The sequence below is a fragment of the Myxine glutinosa genome, chromosome 2 (assembly GCF_964187855.1).
Source record: "Myxine glutinosa chromosome 2, kmMyxGlut1.1, whole genome shotgun sequence".
Classification (NCBI taxonomy): domain Eukaryota; kingdom Metazoa; phylum Chordata; class Myxini; order Myxiniformes; family Myxinidae; genus Myxine; species Myxine glutinosa.
The window spans coordinates 87050165-87075033 of record NC_136262.1 but is presented as its reverse complement, the minus strand read 5'-3'; the positions used below and the strand labels follow the sequence as shown (position 1 = coordinate 87075033).

The following is a 24869-nucleotide window of genomic DNA, read 5'->3' as shown; positions in this document are numbered from 1 at the left end:
CCTTGTGCTAAAAACTTTGGAGTAAGGAGCATCTTTAAAAGCAAACAGGTTTTTCCACATCCGCTTGAACCAACTATTAGACATCTTAATGAATTTGGGAGGTTCTTATGATTATTAAATTTTATCTTACTTTCCCACACGGGTAAAAAATCATCCATTTTATGTAAGGTTAAAAATATATAGTGGGTAATCATTCATCCTGTGTGATGTTATACCTATTTGTATTTTAATTATAATAATAATAATAATACATTTATTTTATATAGCGCTTTTCAACAAGAAGCCCAAAGGCACTTTGACAGAGTACAGAAAACAAGTGCAAAAAGACAAAAATCAGTTGGTAAATAATCAAAGCAAAAGGAAGGAGAAGGAGAAGAGATAGTCAGGGGTTAAATGCTGTGGGTTAAATGTTGAATGCAGTGTTGAATAGGTGGGTCTTGAGTGATGTTTTGAATGTGGTGAGTGAGGAGGAGTCTCTGATGGTGTGAGGTAGTGAGTTCCAGAGGGTGGGAGCAGCGATGGAGAAGGCCCTGTCCCCCCAGGATCTGAATTTGGTCCGGATGGGGGGGGGGGGGGGGAGGGGGGTCAGGAGGTTGGTACCAGCAGAGCGGAGGTTGCGGGTGGGAGTGTGTCTGGAAAGGAGGTCAGTCATGTAGAATGGGGCCAGGTTATGGAGGGCTTTGTAGGTCAAGAGGAGGATTTTGTACTGGATTCTCTGGGGGATGGGGAGCCAGTGAAGCTTGTAAAGGACGGGGGTGATGTGGTCACTGGTCCGGGAATGGGTGAGTAGACGGGCAGCGGAGTTCTGAATGTATTGGAGTTTATTGGTGATTATTGAGGGTGAACCATAGAGGAGGCTGTTGCAGTAGTCCAGACGGGAGGTGATGAAGGCGTGGATGAGGGTTTCTGCAGCCGTGGAGGAGAGGGATGGACGGAGACGGGCGATGTTTTTCAGGTGAAAGAAGGCTGTCTTTGTGATCTGTTTAGTGTATTTGTCGAAGGAGAGGGTTTGGTCAAAGATGATGCCAAGATTCCGGATGTGAGGGGAGGTGGATACTGGGAAACCGTCGATGTTGAGGGCAAAGTTATGGGTGGATTTGGTGAGCGTTTTTGGGCCAATGATGATTATTTCAGATTTATCATAGTTAAGTTTGAGGAAGTTGATTTGAAGCCTGGATTTTATTTCAGTGATGCAGTTTGTCAGGATAGAGTGGGTGGCGGTGGAGATGGACTTGGTGGAGATGAAAAGCTGGATGTCATCGGCGAAGCAGTGGAATTGGAGACCATGACGGCGGATTAAGTGACCGAGGGGGGACAGGTACAGGATGAAGAGGAGGGGGCCAAGAACTGAACCTTGGGGGACACCTTGGGGGAGGGGAGCAGTGGGGGATTTGCAGTTATTGATGGAGATGAACTGGCGTCTGTCAGAGAGGTATGATTTGATCCAAGAGAGGGCAGTGCCGGTAATGTTAAAGGTGGTTTCAAGTCGGGTGAGGAGGATGGTGTGATTGATGGTGTCAAAGGCGGCGCTGAGGTCGAGGAGGATGAGAATGTTGAGGTTATGTTGGTTGAGCAAACATATTAGAAGCGATTCAACCAACCGTCTAATTGTGTTAAATATATCTTGAAATATTTTGAAAATGGGCTCGTCCATTTTATATAGCTAACAAAAAAAATTTGCGGGAATCGTGAAAATCTGGAAAATAGGGAAAAATCGTGAAAATCAGGAAAAATGGGAAATTGGAAAATTTTGAAAATCAATTTTTTTTATTTTTTGAAAATCGTGAAATCTGAAAATGAAATAATTAATTGGTCACATCTGGTTTGAGGTGAGGCACTTCCTGTTTTTGAGTTGCGGCAGTTTCGGTTTTGGGGTAGGGGAATGTGGGGAGGGTGGTCTGGCCTAGAACCTACCGTATACAACTACTGCTGGGCATGTGGATTAGTCGTAGTAGTAGCGATTCACATGGATGAACCGCCTCAATGTATGGCTGCCTGGCATTAGGCAGTGTGTGTTGGTATGTTCTAATTTTGTTGACCAGCACATTGTGCATTGCAGGCGACATCGCTGCTCAGACAAACCTACCTTCATCCATGAAGGCACCGAAAAGCCAGTCAAAAAATCCGAGTACCTGGAGAAATTTCCCTGCCATATCTGGACCAAACCCCCCTCTCCAATTAAACCCAAGCAGGAATACAAGAGAAATGAAGGCCGAATGGAAGGCATTACCACGACCAGGTAGGCAACACTATTTGAGCAGGAATCACCGCCATCTCACATGATGCTCAGTGCCTGTTGAGATTTATTTCCTTTCCATGTTCAATGAACCATATACATCGTTATTCTGCTTGCTTGCTTTTGTATGTATGTATATTTTATTTTTAATTTATTTTTAAATTTAATTTAATTAAATTTATTTATTTATTTGTTTGTTTGTTTGTTTGTCTATCTATCTATCGAAAAGCGGCGTTGGGCAATTGGTTCAATTTGTCTGTCTGTCTGTCTGTCGGTCTGTGCATAAACATCAGTTTATGATCGAGGAGCAACTTAATTTCAATGGAATGTTATATTTTTAACATTAATTGGAACACAAAAGCCTGGTGTTGGCTTCGTGGTTAGGGTGCCGGCTTGGGGGATCCTAGGATCCTGGGTTTGAATCCCGGTTGATCGCTGAATTAACACCAGGGGGGTTGACTCACCCTGTCATCCTTCCAAGGTCGGCAAATTGAGTATCAGTTCACTGGTAATTCCCTGTGCGTCACAAGAGGTGACTAACAGGGTTGGCGGCAGGAAGGGCATTCGGCCATAAAACATTGCTTCAAAAAGGGGACCATGGTGCCCAAAAAAAGGCCAACCCCTGCTCTGCGGGGAAAATTGCCTCTAAAGGTGGTTCTTCTATTAATCGGAACACAAACCTGCAGTTTAGCAGTACTTTGGCTCTGAATTTGTCGCGATCGCGCATGTACAGAGAGAGGAGTCTGATAATTTCAACCCAGCGCGCATGTGAAAGATGAACCGATTTGATTTTGGGGTCAAGAGGTCAAAGGTCAGAGTCTGTAATAGGTTTATAACTTGAGAATGTCAGAAGGGATCTAAGTCAAATATGGTACAGGTATGTATAATGATGTAAAGACGAACTGATTCGATTTTTGGGGTCAAAAGGTCAAATGTCAGACATCCCGTTGGGTAAAAATTCTGTTACCGAGCTAACTTGTGAACCAGTGATGGGATTTTTAGCAAAGTTGGTATAGGTATATATGATGCAAACATGAACTGATTGGATTATGGCATCAAGGTCAAAGTTCAGGGGTCCCGTGAGGTAAAAATTCTGAGGTCATGTTAAGTTACAACTATTTTGTTTGTTACCACAATAACTTAATAATGGTTGATGGGATCCAAGTCAAACTTGGTACAAGTATGTATAATGATGTAATAATATGGGTGGAGGCATATCGGTTGACGTCGAAGAGTGCTGGTCTAGTTTAACATGTTTATCACTTCCACCTCATTCCATTAACTCACGGCCGGTCGAATAATCTTAAAGGCCTATTTTTGAGGAACCTATTTAATGTTGAATTTTCACATTTTGTCGAACAGCCTCTTCCGTCATTTCAGTCTGTCTTCTCCACTATTCCACGCGATACTTTCTTCATTTCTTATTCTTTATTTTAACCTTTCTGAGAGTGTCTTTCTGTGCCTCTCGTTTCTGCTTCATAGTTTTTGTTGGTCCTAAACTATGTCCATCTTTTGTGGTGTTTCTGGAGACCCAGGATATGTAAGAATGTTTTCTATATCGGATCCTACACATTTCTGTGATAACCTCATCCAAAGCTTGATGCATGAGGGCAAACACCTTGTCTGGGTTTCCTATCTCGTCTTGTAAAATTTCAAATCAAATTATCCACCTTAATATTGTTGCGGATATGGGATTTGGCCTCCATCCATATCCGCTTGTAAATATTCCCCTATTTCCCCAATACTTCCCAACTATCCCCAATCCCCCATTCCCTAGTCCCATTTTCTGTAAACAACACTCTGTAGAACCGACCTTCCCCTATTTCCCCCATTAGATGTCGCATCCAGGTTCACCGCATCTCACGTAGACAACTATAGGACATCTTGCTAGTTATTCTTAGTCTATGTCAGTTAAGGACTCGTTTCCATTAATTCTGACTCTTCGTTGCACCAGAATGTGATTGTATGGCACCGTTAGAAAGTTTAGGACCTCCCAATACCTCCCCGCAGCTCTTCCTCATGGTACAACAACAACTACAACAACAGCGGCGGCGGCGCGGGGAGTGTGCGTCCTCACTCCGGCTTGGTTAGCCGCCATTGAACATGTGCTCCGACGGGGTTACCACGCAGGGGCTCGCTGTCAGCTCCTCGTCAAGGGCGGAGCCTGGTAACCCCCCCGCACCCAATAGAAGCGGCGGACCGATTCCATCTGGGGCGGAGCTAACGAGCCGAGGGCGTGTCACTCCCCGCTGAACATGCGCAGAAAGAGGGAGGTGACGTCAGATGCGCCTCAGCTTGAAGGAAGAGAGACGCCACCAACCAAGCGCTGAATACCTCCCCGCATCTCTGGACTGGACCGAGCTGTATCCTGTCCCTGAGCCAAGGTGCACCTTGAGCTATCGACTGCCTGCCCTTCCTTGCCATCAATCCCTGTGTAAGTCAGTCTTGTCCCGTTTGTCTGTGGTCTGTCGGGGATAAGATAAGACTGTGTCTAAGTGCCCATCTTTTCTGTGCTTTACCTCTTACCGTGTAATCTACCCGTTTCTGCATCACCAATATTATATCCTCCTCCGGAGGTCTTGAGAACTGTACCCCTTGTGTCGTTGCATTTATCCCAGCCGTTGTGTCCTTTCCTTCATTGATTTAGCATAGCGCGACTTGGTCAACGTCGAGTGGAATCGGGCGGGATAGGGTTCTAATCGGGGAGTAACTGTGCGGACGCGGTAATACCAAACCGCTCGGTAAACTAACATCTAAAACCGCGTCTGTAACAATTGGTTGTCAGGAGTTGGATTCGGACCTGGGACTAAATTTGTTAGGCCCAAATTTTGGAACACCAATTGTGTTATTAAGTAACAATTGGTGTCGAGGAGTGAGATCGGACCCGAAGCGCGCTTCACGCGCTCGAAATTGTTAACGGCGAAATTTGATTTTGTTTTACAAAAATAAAAACCCGAATTTTGAAAGTCGCGCTATGGCGGATCAAGACGGCTGGGTTCCGGTAGAGGAGAGTGAGGCAGGGTCGATCCAGGACCAAATTGAGGGACATGAGGAGAGCGAAGCAGTGAGGGTGGCAGGGTCGCAAAATCGCGTCCTCGCGCATGAGGTTACGGGCGCGCAAAATGGCGCCTCGCACATGGCCACGGCGACCGCGCCCGCGACCGTAGTAGCGCCACTGGTAGATTTGGACCTTTTTTTAATACAAATGAAGGCCCTTATGGCCCAGAATAGCGAGAAAATGAGGGAGGACATGGGGGCCAATAGCCAATGGTTAGAACAAAGGATGGGGTCCAATAGCGAGAAATTGAGGGAGGACATGGGGTCCAATAGCGAGAAATTGAGGGAGGACATGGGGGCCCAGATCGGAGGGTTAGGGAGTAGAATAGAGGGATTAGACAATATATTAGGGGAAATACAGGAGGGGTTAATGGGGGTAGAAAACAGAATGGCCGTTCAGGAGAATCAAATGGAAGGGATGAAAAAGGGGTTAGAGGGGTTAGAAAACAGTATGGAAGGCAAATTGAGGGACATGAGGGACCAAGCGGAAAGGGAAGTTAAACAAATGGGGCAGCAGATAGAGGGGGTCAGAATGGGGGTAGAAACTAAATTGGATGCTCACAGGGAGGAAATGGAGCAGATGAGGGTGGCATCTGGGCAGGAGATGCAAGTGATGGGAGAAGAGATCAGAAGAGGGGTGAGTGAGGAGGTCGGAGGAGTGCGCGAGGAGGTGAGGCACTGTAAGGAGCGCATGGAGAAGGAGGTGAGAAAGGGGACTGTAAAATTGCAAGGTGGTATAGAGGAGTTGACGCTGGGAGTAGAACAGCTGACGGAGGGACAAAAAGAACTAACGGAGCAGGTTCAAAGGAACACAGCGGTAATAGGAGGGTTAAAAGCGACACAAAATGACCTAAACAATGACTTGATAGCGACACAGAGGCAATGTCAGATGGTACGTGAGGGACTGACAACGAGGTTGGACGAGGTGACAGAGGTAATGGAGACGAAGGACCGGCAGGTGAGGACGCACATGGAAACGGTCAAGGTAGCCTTGGAGGACGAGCTTGAGGAGACGTACCGGGAAATAAAAGAGGTGAAGCAGAAATTAGAAGAAGTGGAAGAAGGGGTGAGCGAAATTAAGAAGCGACGGAGAGGGGATAAGAAAGAGTTAAAAGAGGAGATAAAAGAATTGGTCCAAAGTCTGTGTTCGGATCGTGATGATGTGCTCATTAACCGGATGAGGGATTCGCAGGTGATGGAGGAGAAGCGAAGAGGAAGAGGACCCGGTGTAAGTGGTGACCAATATGGTCGTGCGTATGATGCGCCAGGTGATTTAATAAGCTTGGGGGTCGAGATAGACCCGGGTGTTCGTGAGAGGCCGTTGGTGAAGTGTGCGACAGGTCTGGTGTGCGAAAAAGGAGGTGTGCGAGAAAGTCCGACTCTGGGGTGTGTGAGGAAAAAGTGCGTGCCAAGGAGTGAGGGTGCTGTCGAGAGTGAGTCGGTCGTAGCGCGTGTGCGAGGGAGCACATGGAAGCGCGTAGTGAGGAGTGTTACGGAGGGTGTAAAGGGAGAATGCACGCCTGTGGTGAGTGTTACAGAGGGTGTGACGGGAGAGTGTGCGCAAGAGTGTGTGCGAGAAAGGTGTGTAACGGACGGGTGCATGAGGAAAGAGTGCGCTGTCGAGAGTAAGGGTGAGTGCGCTGTCAAGAGTGGAGGTGAGAGTAGTAAGAGTGCCCCAGAGCGTGAGTTGGTTGTGACAGGTGAGAAAGGAAGCACACCTGGAATGGTAGAGCGTGTGTGGGAATGCACGCTGGAATTGGTAGTGAGGCACGTGGTTGGGTGTGCGAGTGAGGGCACACCTGTGATTGTCACAGAGGAGGTGACCGAGGAGGGGGCGCGAAGAGGTGTGTTGGTGAGGTGTGCGAGCGACGAATGTGTGCCAAGGTGTTCGGTGGTCAGGTGTGTGACCAAGGCTGGGAGTGGAATGAGTGTACCTGGGTGTGTTAGAGAAGGTACGACGAGGAGCATGGAAACGGCTGGATGTATGAGCAAGAAAGGGGTAGCGTATGCATGTAAGCATGCAGGTGAAGCATCGACGGTAACCGGGTTAGAGGTTAGAGCGACTTATAGCCGAATCGGGCCCTCGGTGCGCGTCGGGCAGCTTCGCGTGCCGCGAGAACCAGCGGGGATCCGAGCCACGGCGGGTTCGAAAGGACCGCCGTACGCGATCCACGCTGGGCCTCGCTTTGAACGGCCGCGTCCGTGCTCCACTAGGCGGAGCGGGCAGCCCGATAGGAAGGGTCGTCATGGCGACCGCTTTTTGTTGAGGCATTCCGGCAGGTCGAGATCGGGCCATGGGATGGCTCCGTGCCGAGATGGTGCGTGGGGTCTCGGGCCGGGTAAGCCCCCGTCCCTGCCCCGAATGCGGGACGTATCCAGCCGCTGGCACAAAACAACCCGCGTTCATTGCTCGGCTGTACGAAGCCGGGCTGTAGACGTGAATTGGCGCACCGAGAGGATCTAATAAGAAGACGGGTGATGAGGTTAGTGTTTTGGACCCAAAATTAGAAAAAAAAAACAAAATTTGATGATTGGCAAAGGATTGGCAGTAATGATTGGCAGATGATGAGTAGTGATTGGCAAATTTTTGATTTGTTGAAATTTGATGTACAAAATTGGTAGTGGGAGATGCCCGATGTGGGGGGATGGCAACTCTGTCATCCCTCACAAAGTGGGGCAAATGCGCTATAGCTTATGGGGTTGATGGCAGTGAAAACTAGCCCGGGTGGGTTAGGTTATATTGTTAGGGATCTAGCGAAGATGACATTAGGTAACGTTAAGGTTAGTTAGTGACTGATACCTGTAGTGGGGACGCAGGTAGTTTAGTGTGGATGATAATGACGTGGGAGCGCAATAGTGTAAAGGGACGACTGGGAAGCGCAAGTTTCAGAGGGGAGTAGTTAGATGAGATGATGCTGTGTGAGAACTGGACAGGTGTGTGGAGCAGTGTATGAGTAGTGAGTGTTGTGGATCAGCGCGAATGCGCTTGGGGAGAGAAGGGTGCAGGTGGCACCAGGTGTGAGAGCACAGGTGTGCAAGTACAGGTGTGTGGAATACATGGAGTAAGTGGTACGGAGTGGTGTGCATGGTGCGAAGGTTTGGATGGGGGGAAGAGTGGACCCCCTTTTCACGAGTACCCGGGGCGGGTAGTGTAAGTGTTAGGTAGAGGGTATAGGTAAATTGTGGTTGGATATTGGCATTTGTGGTGCGGTTGCAGAATGGTATTGTGGATGGGTGCATTAGTGTTGTGGAAATGGCTGGGCGTGTAGCCTGTTAGTGTGTGTAGTTGGTTTGGGCACTCCACCACTGTGAGGATGTCGGCCAGGTGAGGCCGCAGGTGGGCTCTGGGAGCCGTTAGTGTCAGTGGGTGCCTGAGGATCCCGGGTGTGGATCGGGCAGCCCGTGCCAGAGAGGGCACTGAGGGGGTGAGAGTGCGAGAGGGCCTTCCCCAGTTAGTTAGGTTAGGGTGAGGAGCTAGGTAAGCTCGGGTGGCAACTACAGTGGTGGAGGTGTGCAGGTGGGTAGACCTGCTGGGAGAGCTACACGTCACAGCCCAGAAATTGTGCGAGAGCACCGAGTGTTGAATCGGGGGAGTGAGACCCCAAATTGAGAGGCACCACAGATTGGTCAATGGGAATTGGTTTTTAGAACCCATAGTGTAAGTGGGCCAATGGTTTGGCAGGAGAAAGACCCCGGGTAATGTAAAGTTGTTAAAGTCATTTAGGAAATAGTTAGGATTGATGAACCTGTCGCACCATACGCAGCCACTTACCTGAGGTGATGATGATGACTCCACACCTGTGTTTTCTTTGTTCTGTGTGCAGGAAATGAGAATTGCTGTGTGGATTTGTGAGACGCATCACGACGTGGATGAGACATTGGGGTGATTCCATCTCTCCCTCCCTCGGAGGGACTGATGATGAATTGGTGATAGCAAATTTTGATGTTGAGTTGGAGATGGCAAATTTTGATGAGAGTTGGAAATGGCAAATTTGATTGGTTAGGAGGGAGAGAAGACGAATTTGGTTTATGGGAGGAACGGGGAAGACAGTAGGGACGTTGTTGATTTGTAAAGTAGATGTTTATGGGTAGTGTTGTGTTTTGTGGATACAGTAAGGGGTAAGGGAGGGGCAATGTAGGTTACCTGGTGGGGGGGGGGGGGGGGGCGTACGGTAGGAACGTACCTGTCTCACCTGGTTCCCATGTGCCCCCAGTGTGCATTACCTTGTATTGCGTGCACTTTTGCGCCCTTACCACCTTACTCACTTGTCTACTTCTTTTGTCTCCCACCTCCGAGGATCTGGCTTTGGGGCAGAGAGAGAGGAGAGAGAGGTGCTGGCTCCGCAGTTGTGGGCCTGCACTTTCGCTGCTTGCTGCCTGGATCGATACACCATATGGACCGCAATTTTTGTGGCCGCCCACAATGGACCGCAGTTCTTTTGCGGGCAAGCACCACCCGTTGATGGACCTATGGGTCAACGTGGCACCTATGCCATACAGGTGAACCACTTTTAGTTGGCCCCCTGACGGCCACAATTCAGAAATGGACGCGGTTGGCGCCTTTCTTTATTTTCTAAGGAAGCTAGAAGGCCAAGTGCTTCAAGAAGGCAAGACCAGCGGCAGAACATCGGCCGGCTGCGACACCACCGGTGATTATTGAACACTTTAGTGGTGCACCGGATGGTGCTGACTGTACATGATGGGGTGGTGCTTTTGGTGCTTGGATGGGGTGCTCTGCACATTATTAAAGGCCGTAGGGCCACAGAGCACTCGTGGGTTGGTGTATCGATGCTGGCATGCGTGCTCTCTCTATGCATAACATCTGCATGTGTTCCTCCAAAAACAGGTCCTGGATCGTAGTGTAAATATCAGTGTAGTCTTGTGTAAATAATGCTCCCTACCGGCTGTATGTTTAGTTTGAGGATTCTTTCCGCGATTCGGTTATCCTGTGGGTGTGTTTCTGTGAGGAGAAGGGTGCAACGTCGCAGGGGGACATATTTACTCATTTGTGAACATCTGTAAAACTGTCGCACTCAGGGTTGAGTTAATAGTAGAGGGAACTACATCTGAGTGCCACACTAACGTAGGTAAAAATTTATCGGGTCGGGACGCCCCGAGGTAGAGAAGGGTGCAATGTTGCGGATATGGGATTTGGCCTCCATCCATATCCGCTTGTAAATATTCCCCTATTTCCCCAATACTTCCCAACTATCCCCAATCCCCCATTCCCTAGTCCCATTTTCTGTAAACAACACTCTGTAGAACCGACCTTCCCCTATTTCCCCCATTAGATGTCGCATCCAGGTTCACCGCATCTCACGTAGACAACTATAGGACATCTTGCTAGTTATTCTTAGTCTATGTCAGTTAAGGACTCGTTTCCATTAATTCTGACTCTTCGTTGCACCAGAATGTGATTGTATGGCACCGTTAGAAAGTTTAGGACCTCCCAATACCTCCCCGCAGCTCTTCCTCATGGTACAACAACAACTACAACAACAGCGGCGGCGGCGCGGGGAGTGTGCGTCCTCACTCCGGCTTGGTTAGCCGCCATTGAACATGTGCTCCGACGGGGTTACCACGCAGGGGCTCGCTGTCAGCTCCTCGTCAAGGGCGGAGCCTGGTAACCCCCCCGCACCCAATAGAAGCGGCGGACCGATTCCATCTGGGGCGGAGCTAACGAGCCGAGGGCGTGTCACTCCCCGCTGAACATGCGCAGAAAGAGGGAGGTGACGTCAGATGCGCCTCAGCTTGAAGGAAGAGAGACGCCACCAACCAAGCGCTGAATACCTCCCCGCATCTCTGGACTGGACCGAGCTGTATCCTGTCCCTGAGCCAAGGTGCACCTTGAGCTATCGACTGCCTGCCCTTCCTTGCCATCAATCCCTGTGTAAGTCAGTCTTGTCCCGTTTGTCTGTGGTCTGTCGGGGATAAGATAAGACTGTGTCTAAGTGCCCATCTTTTCTGTGCTTTACCTCTTACCGTGTAATCTACCCGTTTCTGCATCACCAATATTATATCCTCCTCCGGAGGTCTTGAGAACTGTACCCATTGTGTCGTTGCATTTATCCCAGCCGTTGTGTCCTTTCCTTCATTGATTTAGCATAGCGCGACTTGGTCAACGTCGAGTGGAATCGGGCGGGATAGGGTTCTAATCGGGGAGTAACTGTGCAGACGCGGTAATACCAAACCGCTCGGTAAACTAACATCTAAAACCGCGTCTGTAACAATATATTGAACTTGGGTGTATTACCTGTAAGATTTAAGAACCGGTTCAGAGATAGCCAAACAGGATTGAAGATGGTCAAGTAATATATTATGGTAAGCTGTGGTCCAGAAGTATTAGGATTGTCCAGAATCTTGGTTGTTGCTATCAGGAGGGCAGTCCCAGTTGCTATGAAATCATTTAAAACCAGACTAATATGCTTCCAGAAGGGAATGTTGTTGCAGGTATTCCAGAAATATAAAACACCGTCGGCATTTCGTGGACTATTGTAACTCGTTTTGATTACTTTTTAAAATGTCCTTGTATATGAGTAAGGACTGCATTATGCAGTATTCCAATGACAATGATTCCATGAAGATTGCTCGACAAAGCAGGTAAATGAGGTCCTAGAACTTAAAACAACTGACCAATCCACACCAAGGATCCATGTATTCCACTATATATATTGTTAAGGATGTGGCATTGGGCAGATAGGCAGAATTGCTGAAGGTTTCCTTGTGTGAATGATCTGGTCCAAATTGTTTGACCCAATCCTGCAGGCTCAACTTTGTGCCACACAAGTTGCAGCCACGTCTTGCCCGTGTTCCAGAGGTGTACAAGGCTCCAGAAGGCAAACAAAATGGCCTCTCCACATACGTGACTGACTTTCAGCAGAATTCCACGCAGCCCATACCTCTACCACTGCGCCAAAAGGAACAATTGCAGCTCTCAAGTGAAAAGATGACTGCGGTGCCCACTTATACAGGTGGGATACTTGCCAAAGTACAGGTCACGACACAAAAATAAAGTTTGCTTGAATTTTAAAGTTTGCTGTTGAAACCAAGAGAGATGATTCACATCCTTCAGCATGAGGACACATGATTGCAAATGACAGGTGTTTGTTTGGTCTGACATGTGTCAGAGTATAATCTGACAGACATGTTCTAAAGATCGGAAGTGAGAGGTGACAGAGCCAAGTCCGGCAAAAGGTCAGGTCCTTGGTAATATATTTAAGTAGATCTTGTTTGATAACACATAATAGTGTGTGTGTGTGTGTGTGTGTGTGTGTGTGTGTGTGTGTGTGTGTGTGTGTGTGTGTGTGTGTGTGTGTGTGTGTGTGTGTGTATATATATACACAGACTTGGCATTTAATATGGAATATTTTTTTTTTCTTGGCTTGGGTTTACTTTCTTAACTCAGTATATCAATCTGGTGAGTTTCTTTTACACTTTGGTGATTTATTTGTTAAAAGAACCATGTCACTGATTGTCTGTCGCAGCAAGAAGTCAACAACAGGATTATATCACAGGTGGTGTGGCAAAATGTACGGACAGGTGCATTTGATAATTGGCTTCACAGTCGGGTATACAAGGGTTGTTGCGTTCTGTATTAGTGGAAAACAACTGCTGCACGTCTCCAAAAGTTATTGCCGCTTCCTCTGGAGATGGTCCGTCAACTCCACAATGCTGTTTGTCATTGAGTGGTGGCGTGACGAAATTACGGCATGAAACAGCGTGCTATTGCTCGGCAGTATGGCATCACTCAAGGTCAGGTGTCAAACATCCTGAAACGAAATGCTCAGAGGGGTGTCCCTACCCCAATACCGAGGCCAGGACATCCCCGCAGAACCACAAGGAGAGATGATCGCCAGCTGCACCGGTTAGTCCGCAATGGCCGTACCAAGTCAGCTAATCGGCTTAGGGCGAGTGGCAGCAACTGACAAATGTGCCTGTATCCAGAAGGCTAGTCAACCAACGACTGGTTCAAGCAGGCTATCGTGCCAGGCGTCCTCTGAGAAAGCCACGTCTGACCAGACAACACCGCCAGCGCCGATTGCAGTGGGCCAGAGAGCACCGTCAATGGCAGCCAGGACACTGGAATTACGTGACCTTCAGTGACGAGTCTAGATTTCTGGTCTATAGTTAAGATGGCCATGCCCGAGTGCGCAGGCAAGTGCATGAAGCCCACAACGAAGATTGTATAGTGCCAAGAGTCCAAGCTGGAGGTGGTGGGGTGACCATTTGGGCTGCTTTTCATGCAGGGGGCAAAACTGACCTGGTTGTTCTGAATGGAAACCTGAACCAGTTCAAGCACAGGGCCATTCTGGAAGAAACATTGCTTCCATTTGTTCGTGCAGCCTTTCGAGGAAACTTTGTCTTCCAAGATGACAATGCACGGCCTCATCGTGCTCGCATGATCCAACACTTTTTTTGCTGACCGTGGTGTAGAGCATATGGAGTGGTCTGCCATGTCCCCAGATATGAATCCGATAGAGAACTTGTGGGCAGAATTAACGCGTCAAATCGACAACTTGGACCAGCAGCCTGCCTCTGTGCGTGAATTGCAGCAGGCTATTGTAACTGCATGGCAAGCGATTCCTGGCCAAACCTTGGCAAATCTCGTGAACAGCATGCCTCAACGTGTACGTGCTCTCCTGAATGCTCGTGGGGGTTACACGAAGTACTGAACTGTAATTTTACTGTCCGTAATCCCAGTCGTAATTAAACTTTCGTTTTTGTTAAAAAAATTTTTTGGCTAATGTGCAAAATAAAGAGATACTTCTGGAAAACGCACAGAAGTTTAACACAGTACTGTCCGTGAATTGAGTTCGATATCAGTTTACATCACTTTCAAGGATCAATTTATTTGCTTCGAAATGTCAAATGTGGTTTTTGTTTCTTTTAAAGGTCACATTAACAAAATCTAGAATAATTTCAACATAATTGCAATGAACTTTTGGTTCTAATTCATCTTGAAAAGTAAGTTCACCACCACAAAAAAAATATTCCATATTAAATGCCATGTCTGTATATACAGTCACGTGAAAAAGTAAGTACACCCCATGTAAAGTTTTGCTTTTTCAACATATTTCAACATAGCTATTTGATCTTCATTTCAACAATATTGATCGATAAAGGTGATATAATATAACAAATATCATGAAACATTTACATTTTGTAGTCCATTGTATAATTTAAATAAACATAAATGCAAATTTCGCATGTGGAAAAAGTAAGTACACCCCATGAAATGTTTAAAAAAAATCTTTTTAACATATGTGGACATATCAATATTTGATCTTCATTTAAACAGTATCTATAGATAAAGGTGATCTAATTGAACAAAAAACAATGAAAACTTGACTTTGCAATAATTTATTAAACAAAAAATTAACAGAGATGCCATTTCCTTCTGTGGAAAAATTAAGTACATCCTTGGCTCTAATAGGTGGTATTGCCCCCCTTTGGCAGAAACAACCTCAAGTAGGCATTTCCTGTAACTGTCTACCAGTCTCTGACATCGACTGGGAGAAATTTTTGCCCACTCCTCCATGCAGAATTCTTTCAGCTGTGCGATGTTTGAGGGGTTTCTTGCATGCACAGCTTGTTTCAAATCCCCCCACAACATCTCGATGGGATTTAGATCCGGGCTTTGACTTGGCCATTCCAGAAGCCTCCATTTCTTTCTTTCCAGCCATTCCTTGGTGGATTTACTGGTATGTTTAGGGTCATTGTCATGTTGCAAGGTCGACCTTCGGTTGAGCTTCAACTTTCCGACAGATGGCCTCACATTATCCTCAAGCATCCTCTGGTACAATGAAGAATTCATAGTGGATTCTATGATGGCAAGCTGCCCAGGCCCTGATGCAGCAAAGCTGCCCCAAACCATAATATTTCCACCACCATGCTCTACAGTTGGTATCAGGTTGTTGTGGTCAAATGCTGTCTTTGATTTTCGCCAAACGTCTTCTGGTACTGTGGCCAAATAGCTCTACCCTTGACTCATCTGTGCAGAGCACATTGTTCCAGAAGTGCTGGTCTTTGCCGAGGTGTTCATTGGCAAACTTTAGTTTTGCCCTGATGTTCTTTCTGGACAGCAAAGGTTTCCTCCTGGCACACCTCCCATATAGATCAAATTTGTGCAGCCTCTTTCTGATGGTAGACTCGTGCACTTTGACATCACCAGTGGCAAGAGCTACCTCTAGGTCCCATGATGACATTCTGGGGTTCTTAGAGACTTCTTTCAGCATATTGCAGTCTGCTCTCGGGCTGAACTTGCTGGGGCGGCCTGGCCTGAACAAGTTGGCAGTTGTTTGGAACCTTCTCCACTTGTAGATGATCTTCCGGACAGTCGAATGATCGATTTCAAATTGTTTGGAGATATTTTTAAATCCCTTCCCAGACTCGTAGGCATCTATAACCTTCTTTCTGAAGGCCTCAGAGAGCTGTTTTGATCTCGGCATGGTGACGCCACACACTTCAACAACAAAGAGCAAACCAAACTAAATGTCTGAGGTTTAAATAAGACAGTTTCCTCCAAGATCTTCTCTAACGATGTTCTAATCATTTGTACCTGAGCTGGTGCACCTGATTCGAATTTTAGGTATTTGAAGTAGTGATAAATGTAGGGGTGTACTTACTTTTTCCACACGCGAAATTTGCATTTATGTTTATTTAAATTATACAATGGACTACAAAATGTAATTGTTTCATGATATTTGTTATATTATATCATCTTTATCTATCAATATTGTTGAAACGAAGATCAAATAGCTGTATGTTGAAATATGTTGAAAACGTCAAAACTTTACATGGGGTGTACTTACTTTTTCACGTGACTGTATATATGGTCCAAGTGTAATTATTGTATGTAGTGTTGAGAGGAAAGCAAGTATATTGCCAGGTATGAATCTATGGATGACTTTGGAATACATGATGACAGCAGCAAGTCACAGCAACACCTGGTGTTTTTGAAAACTTGAAGAATATACAGTAATCGATCTCGGTACTTGCAACAAAAATTCTGTATAGCCAATGTATAGTACAAATCGCACAATTGTGTCGATGTGTTTGCAGGACCCTAGTCGTATCCTTGAAAAATATTATACAGTCCGATTCAAAATGAATTTTCATCACTGCTTTGGTTTTTCACATCACCCACGATTAAGCAAGTCTAAAATTCCATAAAGTGTGATTTTGTTGCAGATGAATTCAAGCAATGGCCGATCAGCAAGATTAAGTCGATGAAACCAGAATGTCGCCATGTGCCACCCAGCTCAAGGTTTGGCCATCGTACCACAAACCAAATAGATTACACCTCCAAGGAAGGAGCTCCTCGTCAAAGCTGCCGCCCTGGTCCAGATAACAAGCTTTACGATGGTGATTTTGATGGGCAAACAGTGCATAATATGACTTTTGTCACAAAGATGGTTGAACCTTGGCCTCGCCATGTGCCAGAACCCTATACACAAAGCAGCAAACCCCTGGATGACCTAACAGTACACCGGAGAGATTTCATGGGCAAGGCTGGGGAACCTGTGCAAAGTTGCAAACCTAAAACCGAGATAGCAGACACAAGTGCCCCATTTGAAGGGCTCTCTGAAATGAAGGAGAAGTTCCCTACATGGTCAGTGTGCAAGCGTGAAGTACCACAGACCAAACCATATGAGCCCCCGACTGGTGACATGGACCTGACCACAACCACACAGCTGATGTTCCGTCCATTTGAAGCTCAACGTCCAACCCCTGGCAAACCACATTTGTCCACAATAGAAATTAGCAAAGGGCCTTTTGAAGGCCAGAGCACCAGCAGCGAAGACTACCGCCAGTGGCAAGTGAGCAGGCGTGAACCAGTACGAAAACCACAGGCAATCCAGCCTCCCGTCGGCAATATGGAAAACCTGACCACTTTCAGACAACATTTTGTACCACACTCCCCATTGGCAACGCAGAATTTTAAGCCACCAAATGTTGCCATCCAAAGTAATATACCTTTCGATGGAACAACCCACTACAAAAACGAATTCACCGCAAAACACAACGATGTTTGCCCGGCGATGTACTCTGTTCCACGAGGCTACGTTTACGACTCGGAAGATCCCCGTGGCCACAGTATGTATCGCTCAGTTTCCAACTCAGTGGCTGAAAACAACCATCTGCCTTCTGACATTATCTGTGACAACCGCGAAGTGTCAGTTGCAGCTACTTAATTGCATTAAGCAAATTTGTAATCAAATCAAGAATTTTCTCACCATCATCTCAGGAACATCATTTGAGATCCTTAATTAATCATAGCTTTACATTCACCTTGCCGGGTTCGCCTCACTGGGTTTTTTTTGTGAAGTTTCAATCAGAGGATAATTTTAAATTGTATTTTTCACCCTTCGTACATTTTTATTTTACAATGATTCCAGTTGCTTTTTTTGTATAAAAGATCGAGGCTCGTGTAAGAGCGAGCATTAATGACCAAAAAAAATAAAAAATAAAAACGGACACATAAGACGTAATAAAGAGAGCGGGAGACAAGATGGGGAGAGAGGGGGAAGCACACAAGTACAACATTTGAGAGCAGGGACATCGGGAGATCTGTGGGAGGGAGAGGGCTTGGGGGGAGGAGGCGTGGGAAGGGGATGGTGGGGGTGGGAGAGGTAAAAAAAAAAAAACACATACACAGCTAGAACTTCCAGGAAAGAAGTCGGGATTTCAGAAAAGTGGATCTGAGGTGAATTAACGGGGGTAGAAAAGATCAAGGTTTTGGATGGGGGAAGATAAGAGATGGTGGTGAACAGCTGTTTCAAAGACTTGGAGGGAGGAGTGGGATTGAAGAGAGCGAGGGAGTTTGTTCCAGAGGCCTGAGAAAAGAGGAATGAAAGAGTGAAGGTGAGCAGAGAGTCTTGATTTTGGCAGTTTCACCAGAAGAGGGTTGCAGGCAGATCGTGTGCGACCTGTAGGAGTATTTGGGGGACAGAGCACAGACAGGGCTGGTGGGGCTAGGTCAGAGAGGAGTCGGTAGAAGACAGAAAGACGACCATTCTGCCTGCGGTGAGTGAGTGAAAGGCCCTTGGAGTTAGCTTCATCGCGGGAGATTCCAATGATTCTGAAAGCTTTGGTTTCAACAGCGTGAATCCGAGCTAGGTGTGAGGCAGGAGCACCAGCCCAGAGGGGGGAACAGTATTCTATTGAGCTGTGGATGAAAGCCTTGTATGTGGTGAGGAGCTCAGGTGTGCCAAGGAAGGACTTCACACGACGGAGGATGCCCAGTCGGCGACTGGCTTTGGAGGCCAGCTTGGAAATGTGGTTTTCCCAGGAAAGATCATGGCAGATAGTGAGACCCAAAAGCTTGAGTGACAGAACTTCTTGGAGAGGATTGTTGAGAAAGTAGATGGGAGGGTTGTCCAGATGGTCTTTTCAGAGAGACATCGTGAAAGTGTGAGATTTGTCAGGATTGAAAGACATGTTCCACTTGTTTGACTAGTCTGATTTTGTCCAGGTCTGCAGAGAGTGAGGAGGCTGCAGACTGCCGATCTGAGGGATGAGGTATGGAGCGGCAGAGAGTGGAGTCATCAGCAAAGAGATAGAGAGGATTTTCCAGAGAGTCGGAGAGATCATTGATGAAGACCAGAAAAGCACAGGGCCCAGAACACTGCCTTGGGGAACTCCAGCCAGAACAGGAAGGGAAGATGAGAGAAATCCATTCAGGGCCACACGTTGACTACGAGCAGAGAGGAAGTCCGCAAGCCATGCATGGAGAGTTCCATGGATACCATAGGAGGAGAGTTTGGTGAGCAGAGCGGGCTGCCAGACCGTATCAAAGGCACGTGATATGTTAAGGGAGACAGCTCTAATTTCCTGTTTGACATTGAGGACCTCCATCCATTGTTGAGACAGCAGAAGCAGCATGTCCAGAGTAGAGTGACCTGGTCTGAATCCAAATTGATGATCAGAGATCAAGCCATTGGAGAAGAGGAAGGATTTGATATCCGAAGCAATGATGGATTCCATGACTTAGCTGATAATTGGGAGCAGGCTGATTGGTCTGTAGTTGCAAGGATCTGTTTTTGCACCTTTTTGTGTAAAGCAGTAATGTTTGCTGATTTCCAAGATGCTGGCAGTTGACCTTGAGCAAAAGAGAGGGTGAAGAGAGCAAAAGAGAGGGTGAAGAGAACAGAGAGAGGGTGTGAAAGAGCGGCAGAGCAGGATTTTAGGACCCGTGGGCTGATGCCGTCTGGTCCAGTTGCAGAATCAGAGTCGAGGATTGACATAAACTTCTCCACCTTGACAGGAGAGAAGGACACAGAGTTCAGGAGCAGCTGGGTATGATTGGGTGCAGAGAGATGGGTTTGGGACAAAATATTTTGAGGCAAACACAGAGTTGAGGCATTCTGCTTTTTCACTTCAGCTGTGTAGCCGTTTGAGGTAAGGGAGGGGAGGGGATGGAGGGGGAACAAACACCAGAAACAGATTTGACAAGATGCCACCAGGATTTTGAAGAGGGAGACAGGTTTGAGAGTTCAGTCTTGAGAGTGGAGAGATATTGTTTCCTGGCTCGCCTGAGGGTAGACACACACTTGTTCTGGGCTTTGTGAAAGGAAATGAGATTGCCTTCCATAATATTTTGCTTGTGTTTGTGCAAAAAATCACTTAATTATTTATTTACACAAAAACTTATGCCAACATTTGGAACATTTAATAGAAGTCGTGTCGATATTTTAGGAAACACATGGGCACTTTTGAAATGCCACGAAGTGGGTAGTTAACTGGTTATTTCACCACCTTGTAGAAATAATATCATCTGCTGATGCTTTTTACAAGCTGATGCTCCTTGTATGAGAATTGCTTATCTGCACAAAAATTCAAAGAACATTACAATTATTGTGCAATATTGTACTAGTAAGTTGCCTGCGCCCGCATGGGATTCAAAACGGGGTAGGGATGGAGATGGCAAAAATACAAATGGCATCTTCTGTCAGAGCCGGCAAGCTGGGAGCATCAATTCACATTTATTGACATCTGACGCAATTCAAATGCTCTAATTGCGGCGAGGTGCTCCATTTGAAACTTTGTTCGATATATGTAGTTTTTTTGATGCGTGGAGTCCTTGATAGCATTTTGTATTGGTGTCAAAGCTGGTGACCAATTGCAAAATAATAGTCGCATTAAAACAGCACTTAGAAGCTATATTACACATCTTAAGTGGATAGAAAAGATTGATAATCCCCCACTGAAAATTAACCCCCTCGCCTCCCCTCACGCCCAACTTAGTATCATCAGCCCAGTACTTTTATACACTAGTAACACACATTTCCACCGACAACGAAATATGGTGTCAATACTCCTCTGTTTGAGGTCCTGCCTCTTCGCGTGACGGACGGACGTGCGTCCATTTTGTAATGCAGTAGTAACACCCGTTCTTTCCTGCAGTGAAATAACGTGTCAATACTTGCGCCCTCCAGCAGGGGTCAGTGGTTGAACCACTTGCACTATTCTCCGTGTACTGACGAAAATCGCTGGTCTTGGGTTTGGGAGGAATTATTTTGCACGCAATACCTGAGCCTGGGTACGTATATTCAAAATTTGCTGGCTATTGAGCCAGCCGTTTTCGATTCTATAATGATCATACATGCATCCATATAATTGCCTTATTTTAGTATGATTAACTAAATGGTTGAAGTTACTTTTAGAATAAAGCAGGCACATCATTTATGGTACTCAACAACTATATAGTACAGGTACTTAAAATCATATATATATATGACTTGGCTATATATATATACACTCATATATATATATATATATATATATATATATATATATATATATATATATATATACATATACACACAGACTTGGCATTTAATATGGAATATATATTTTTTCTTGACTTGGGTTTACTTTCTGAACTCAGTATATCAATCTGGTGAGTTTATTTTACCCTTCGGTGATGTCTTTGTTGAAAGAACCATGTCACTGATTGTCTTTCGCAGCAAGAAGTCAATAACAGGATTATATCACAGGTGGCATGACAAAATGTAAGGACAGGTACATTTGATGATTGGCTTCACAATCGGGTATATAAGGGTTATTGCGTTCTGTATTAGTGGAAAACTGCTGCACATCTACAAAAGTTATTGCCGCTTCCTCTGGAGATGGTCCGTCAACTTGACAATGCTGTTTGTCATGGAGTGGTGGCTTTAGGAAATTCTGGCATGAAACAGCATGCTATTGCTCGGCAGTATGGCATCACTCAAGGTCAGGTGTCAAACATCCTGAAACGAAATGCTCAGAGGGGTGTCCGTACTCCAATACCGAGGCCAGGACGTCCATGCAGAACCACAAGGAGAGATGATCGCCAGCTGCACCGGTTAGTCTGCAATGGCCGTACCAAGTCAGCTAATCGGCTTAGGGCTGAGTGGCAGCAACTGACAAATGTGCCTGCATCCAGAAGGCTAGTCAACCAACGACTGGTTCAAGCAGGCTATTGTGCCAGGCGTCACCTGAGAAAGCCACGCCTGACCAGACAACACAGCCAGCGCTGATTGCAGTGGGCCAGAGAGCACCGTCAATGGCAGCCAGGACACTGGAATCACGTGACCTTCAGTGACGAGTCTAGATTTCTGGTCTATCGTCAAGATGGCCGCGTCGGAGTGCGCAGACAAGTGCATGAAGCCCACAACGAAGATTGTATCGTGCCAAAAGTCCAAGCTGGAGGTGGTGGGGTGACCGTTTTGGCTGCTTTTCATGCAGGGGGCAAAACTGACCTGGTTGTTCTGAATGGAAACCTGAACCAGTTCAAGTACAGGGTCATTCTGGAAGAAACATTGCTTCCATTTGCTCGTGCAGCCTTTCGAGGAAACTTTGTCTTCCAAGATGACAATGCACGGCCTCATCGTGCTTGCATGATCCAACACTTTCTTGCTGACCGTGGTGTAGAGCATATGGAGTGGCCTGCCATGTCCCCGGATATGAATCCGATAGAGAACTTGTGGGCAGAATTAACGCGTCAAATCGACAACTTGGACCAGCAGCCTGCCTCTGTGCGTGAATTGCAGCAGACTATTGTCACTGCATGGCAAGCGATTCCTGTCCAAACCTTGGCAAATCTCGTGAACCGTATGCCTCGACGTGTACGTGCTCTCCTGAATGCTTGTGGGGGTTACACGAAGTACTGAACTGTAATTTTACTGTCCGTAATCCCAGTCATAATTTAGCTTTTGTTTAATTTTTTTTTGGCTAATGTGCAAAATAAAGAGATACTTCTGGAAAACGTACAGACGTTTAACACAGTACTGTCCATGAATTGAATTCGATATCAGTTTACATCACTTTCGAGGATCAATTTATTCGCTTCGAAATGTCAAATGTGGTTTTTGTTTCTTTTAAAGGTCACATTAACAAAATCTAGAATAATTTCAACATAATTCCAATGAACTTTTGGCTCTAAGTCATCTTGAAAAGTAAGTTCACCCCCACAAAAAAAAAATTCCATATTAAATGCCAAGTCTGTATATATATATATATATTTACTTTTTACGTGATCTAAGGCTCGTAGTGGAGCTGGCACGCACACACACACACACACACACACACACACACACACACACACACACACACACACACACACACACACACACACACACACACACACACACACCACCACCAAACTGCTAGAGGAGACAAACAGCCACTAGGCTTGGGGGAAGTGTCATCACTTCCTGGGGCACTCTGGGTACCATCAACCTCAATAATGGCGCCGCTTTTCTCACCACACAAAGTGCAAACATGCAACAGACTACCAATTGCATTACCTACACCTGGTTCACACACAATACTCAGTGGAACAATTCAGTGGTTGCCATTTGTATTGGAGATCCACACAAACTCATGCCCTACAGGGAGTTGTAGTTTCTCCAACAGGTGCGTATCCTGTGGAGTTCCAGGAGCTTGGTGTCACCACCGGAGAAGAGCCTGGGCAATATTTATCTATATTTATATCAGTCAATATCGTGCTTTTCTATCTACTTCATAACAAACTAAGCTTGTTAGACTAGATAGCTCAAAAGCATGCACTACCTCTTGTTGAGAGATATGGAGGATAGACCTCTGGCCTTTCCTACCAGCCCTGATCTCTGAATGTATGACATAATGTACACAAAATGGCATCATATCTGACCTCCCCATTCTCCCTCATTTTGGGGGGTTTTTTTTCTCCCCATGCATCCACTTTCACTCCAATTTCATTTTTATCAACAATATGATGATTATATACAAGCCCTTACATAAGTTGTGTAGTTTGTCCCTTTGTTCAAGATTCTTGGTTTGTTGAAGTGGACCACTTAAACCCTTGTATGCTAGGTGACATGTTTGCTGCTGCATATTTCCCCGATTGAGTCATGTGAACATCTGTGTGTGTGCGCAATAAAGAAACGTAAACAAAATAATCATTCCCACGGTTGATTTGAACTTTATTACGATGTGAAATCTAGCACCTTGCACACATCGGACCACAATACCATTATGAATTTGTATTGCTGGTTGCATCATTGCAGAGGTGCAGCTGTGCTGGTGATGCAGTGCCCCTGCACATTAGAGAAGGAGTTTGAAATTCGGCCAGGGTTCCAGCACATGATGACTACCACTTTGTAAAGTCACGGTGCGTATTCCACATCTTCCAACAAATGCTAGCGGATGGGGGCACCCGCCTTAACATCCCTCCAAAAAAAATAAATGTGAGAACGAGCAGTCTGCGTGGGCGGCCCAAGAGAATAAAAAAAAATAGGGGCTGTACCCTTGGGCGCTCACCTGGTAGAATAAAGCAGTATATGACACCTACTAAAGGTATTTTAAACACTATCATGGTATTTTAAACAAATTTCAAGGGTTGCTAGGAGACATGGCAGCATGTAGAACCATACTAACATAAGATTTTAAACAAACGAACAAAAAACAAACAAACTTATTTTGAGGGGGAGGGGGGCAACATCCTTCAACATTGATCTCTGAATTTGCAAGTGTTCATCATTTGAGGCCCCTCCGTCCCCTCAAACACCCCATAGACCCACATTTTTGTAATGCCATGAACAAACTTTGGTACATGACGGATGATGGTTGTGGTCAAGTTTAATTGAAATTGTGTGTGTCGATTTGGAAAAGGGAGCAAATATCTATTTTTGGGGAGAAGGGGGGGGGGGGGCGGTCAAAGCTGGATCCACTTTGAGCCCCTGTAGATGCCTTTAGACCCTGAGTTTTTTAATACCATGAACAATCTTGAGTTGCAACATACCAAATATCATTTTAGCCAAGTTTGGTCACAATCCCATCAGCAGTTTTGGAGAAGTTGCAAGTGTTTTATCTCAATTGTGTAAAGAGCTCGGAAGTGAGTGTGCCACCACACTCCAGCCACCTCGACCCTTGGTGCATTCTTCTTCTTCACAATAACTTATTTGCCACTACCACGTCTCACGTGGCATTGTTCAGCTCTCACAACCCTCTGATTATTCCAAGCTTGCGTTGCGGTCACGTGACATTGTTTCGCTTCACTTCGCGGTTTTTATATCCAACTGTGAAACTTTGTGGTGCAGTTGTTTTGCGCAGT

The 24869-nt window shown here is 46.1% G+C and overlaps 1 protein-coding gene across 3 annotated transcripts in view; it reads left to right on the top strand.

The window, feature by feature from the left end:
* Nucleotides 1-17745, top strand: part of LOC137421633 (stabilizer of axonemal microtubules 2-like) — a 41835-nt gene extending 24090 nt beyond the window's left edge. For all 3 annotated transcript variants that reach the window (XM_078771190.1, XM_078771191.1, XM_068107876.2), the window contains exons 2-4: nucleotides 2060-2239; nucleotides 12059-12264; nucleotides 16484-17745. In XM_078771190.1, coding sequence (XP_078627316.1) covers nucleotides 2060-2239; nucleotides 12059-12264; nucleotides 16484-17487 — 1390 coding nt within the window. In that variant the 3' untranslated portion in view covers nucleotides 17488-17745. The remainder of the gene's footprint in view (nucleotides 1-2059; nucleotides 2240-12058; nucleotides 12265-16483) is intronic.
* The last annotated feature ends 7124 nt before the right edge of the window (nucleotides 17746-24869 follow it).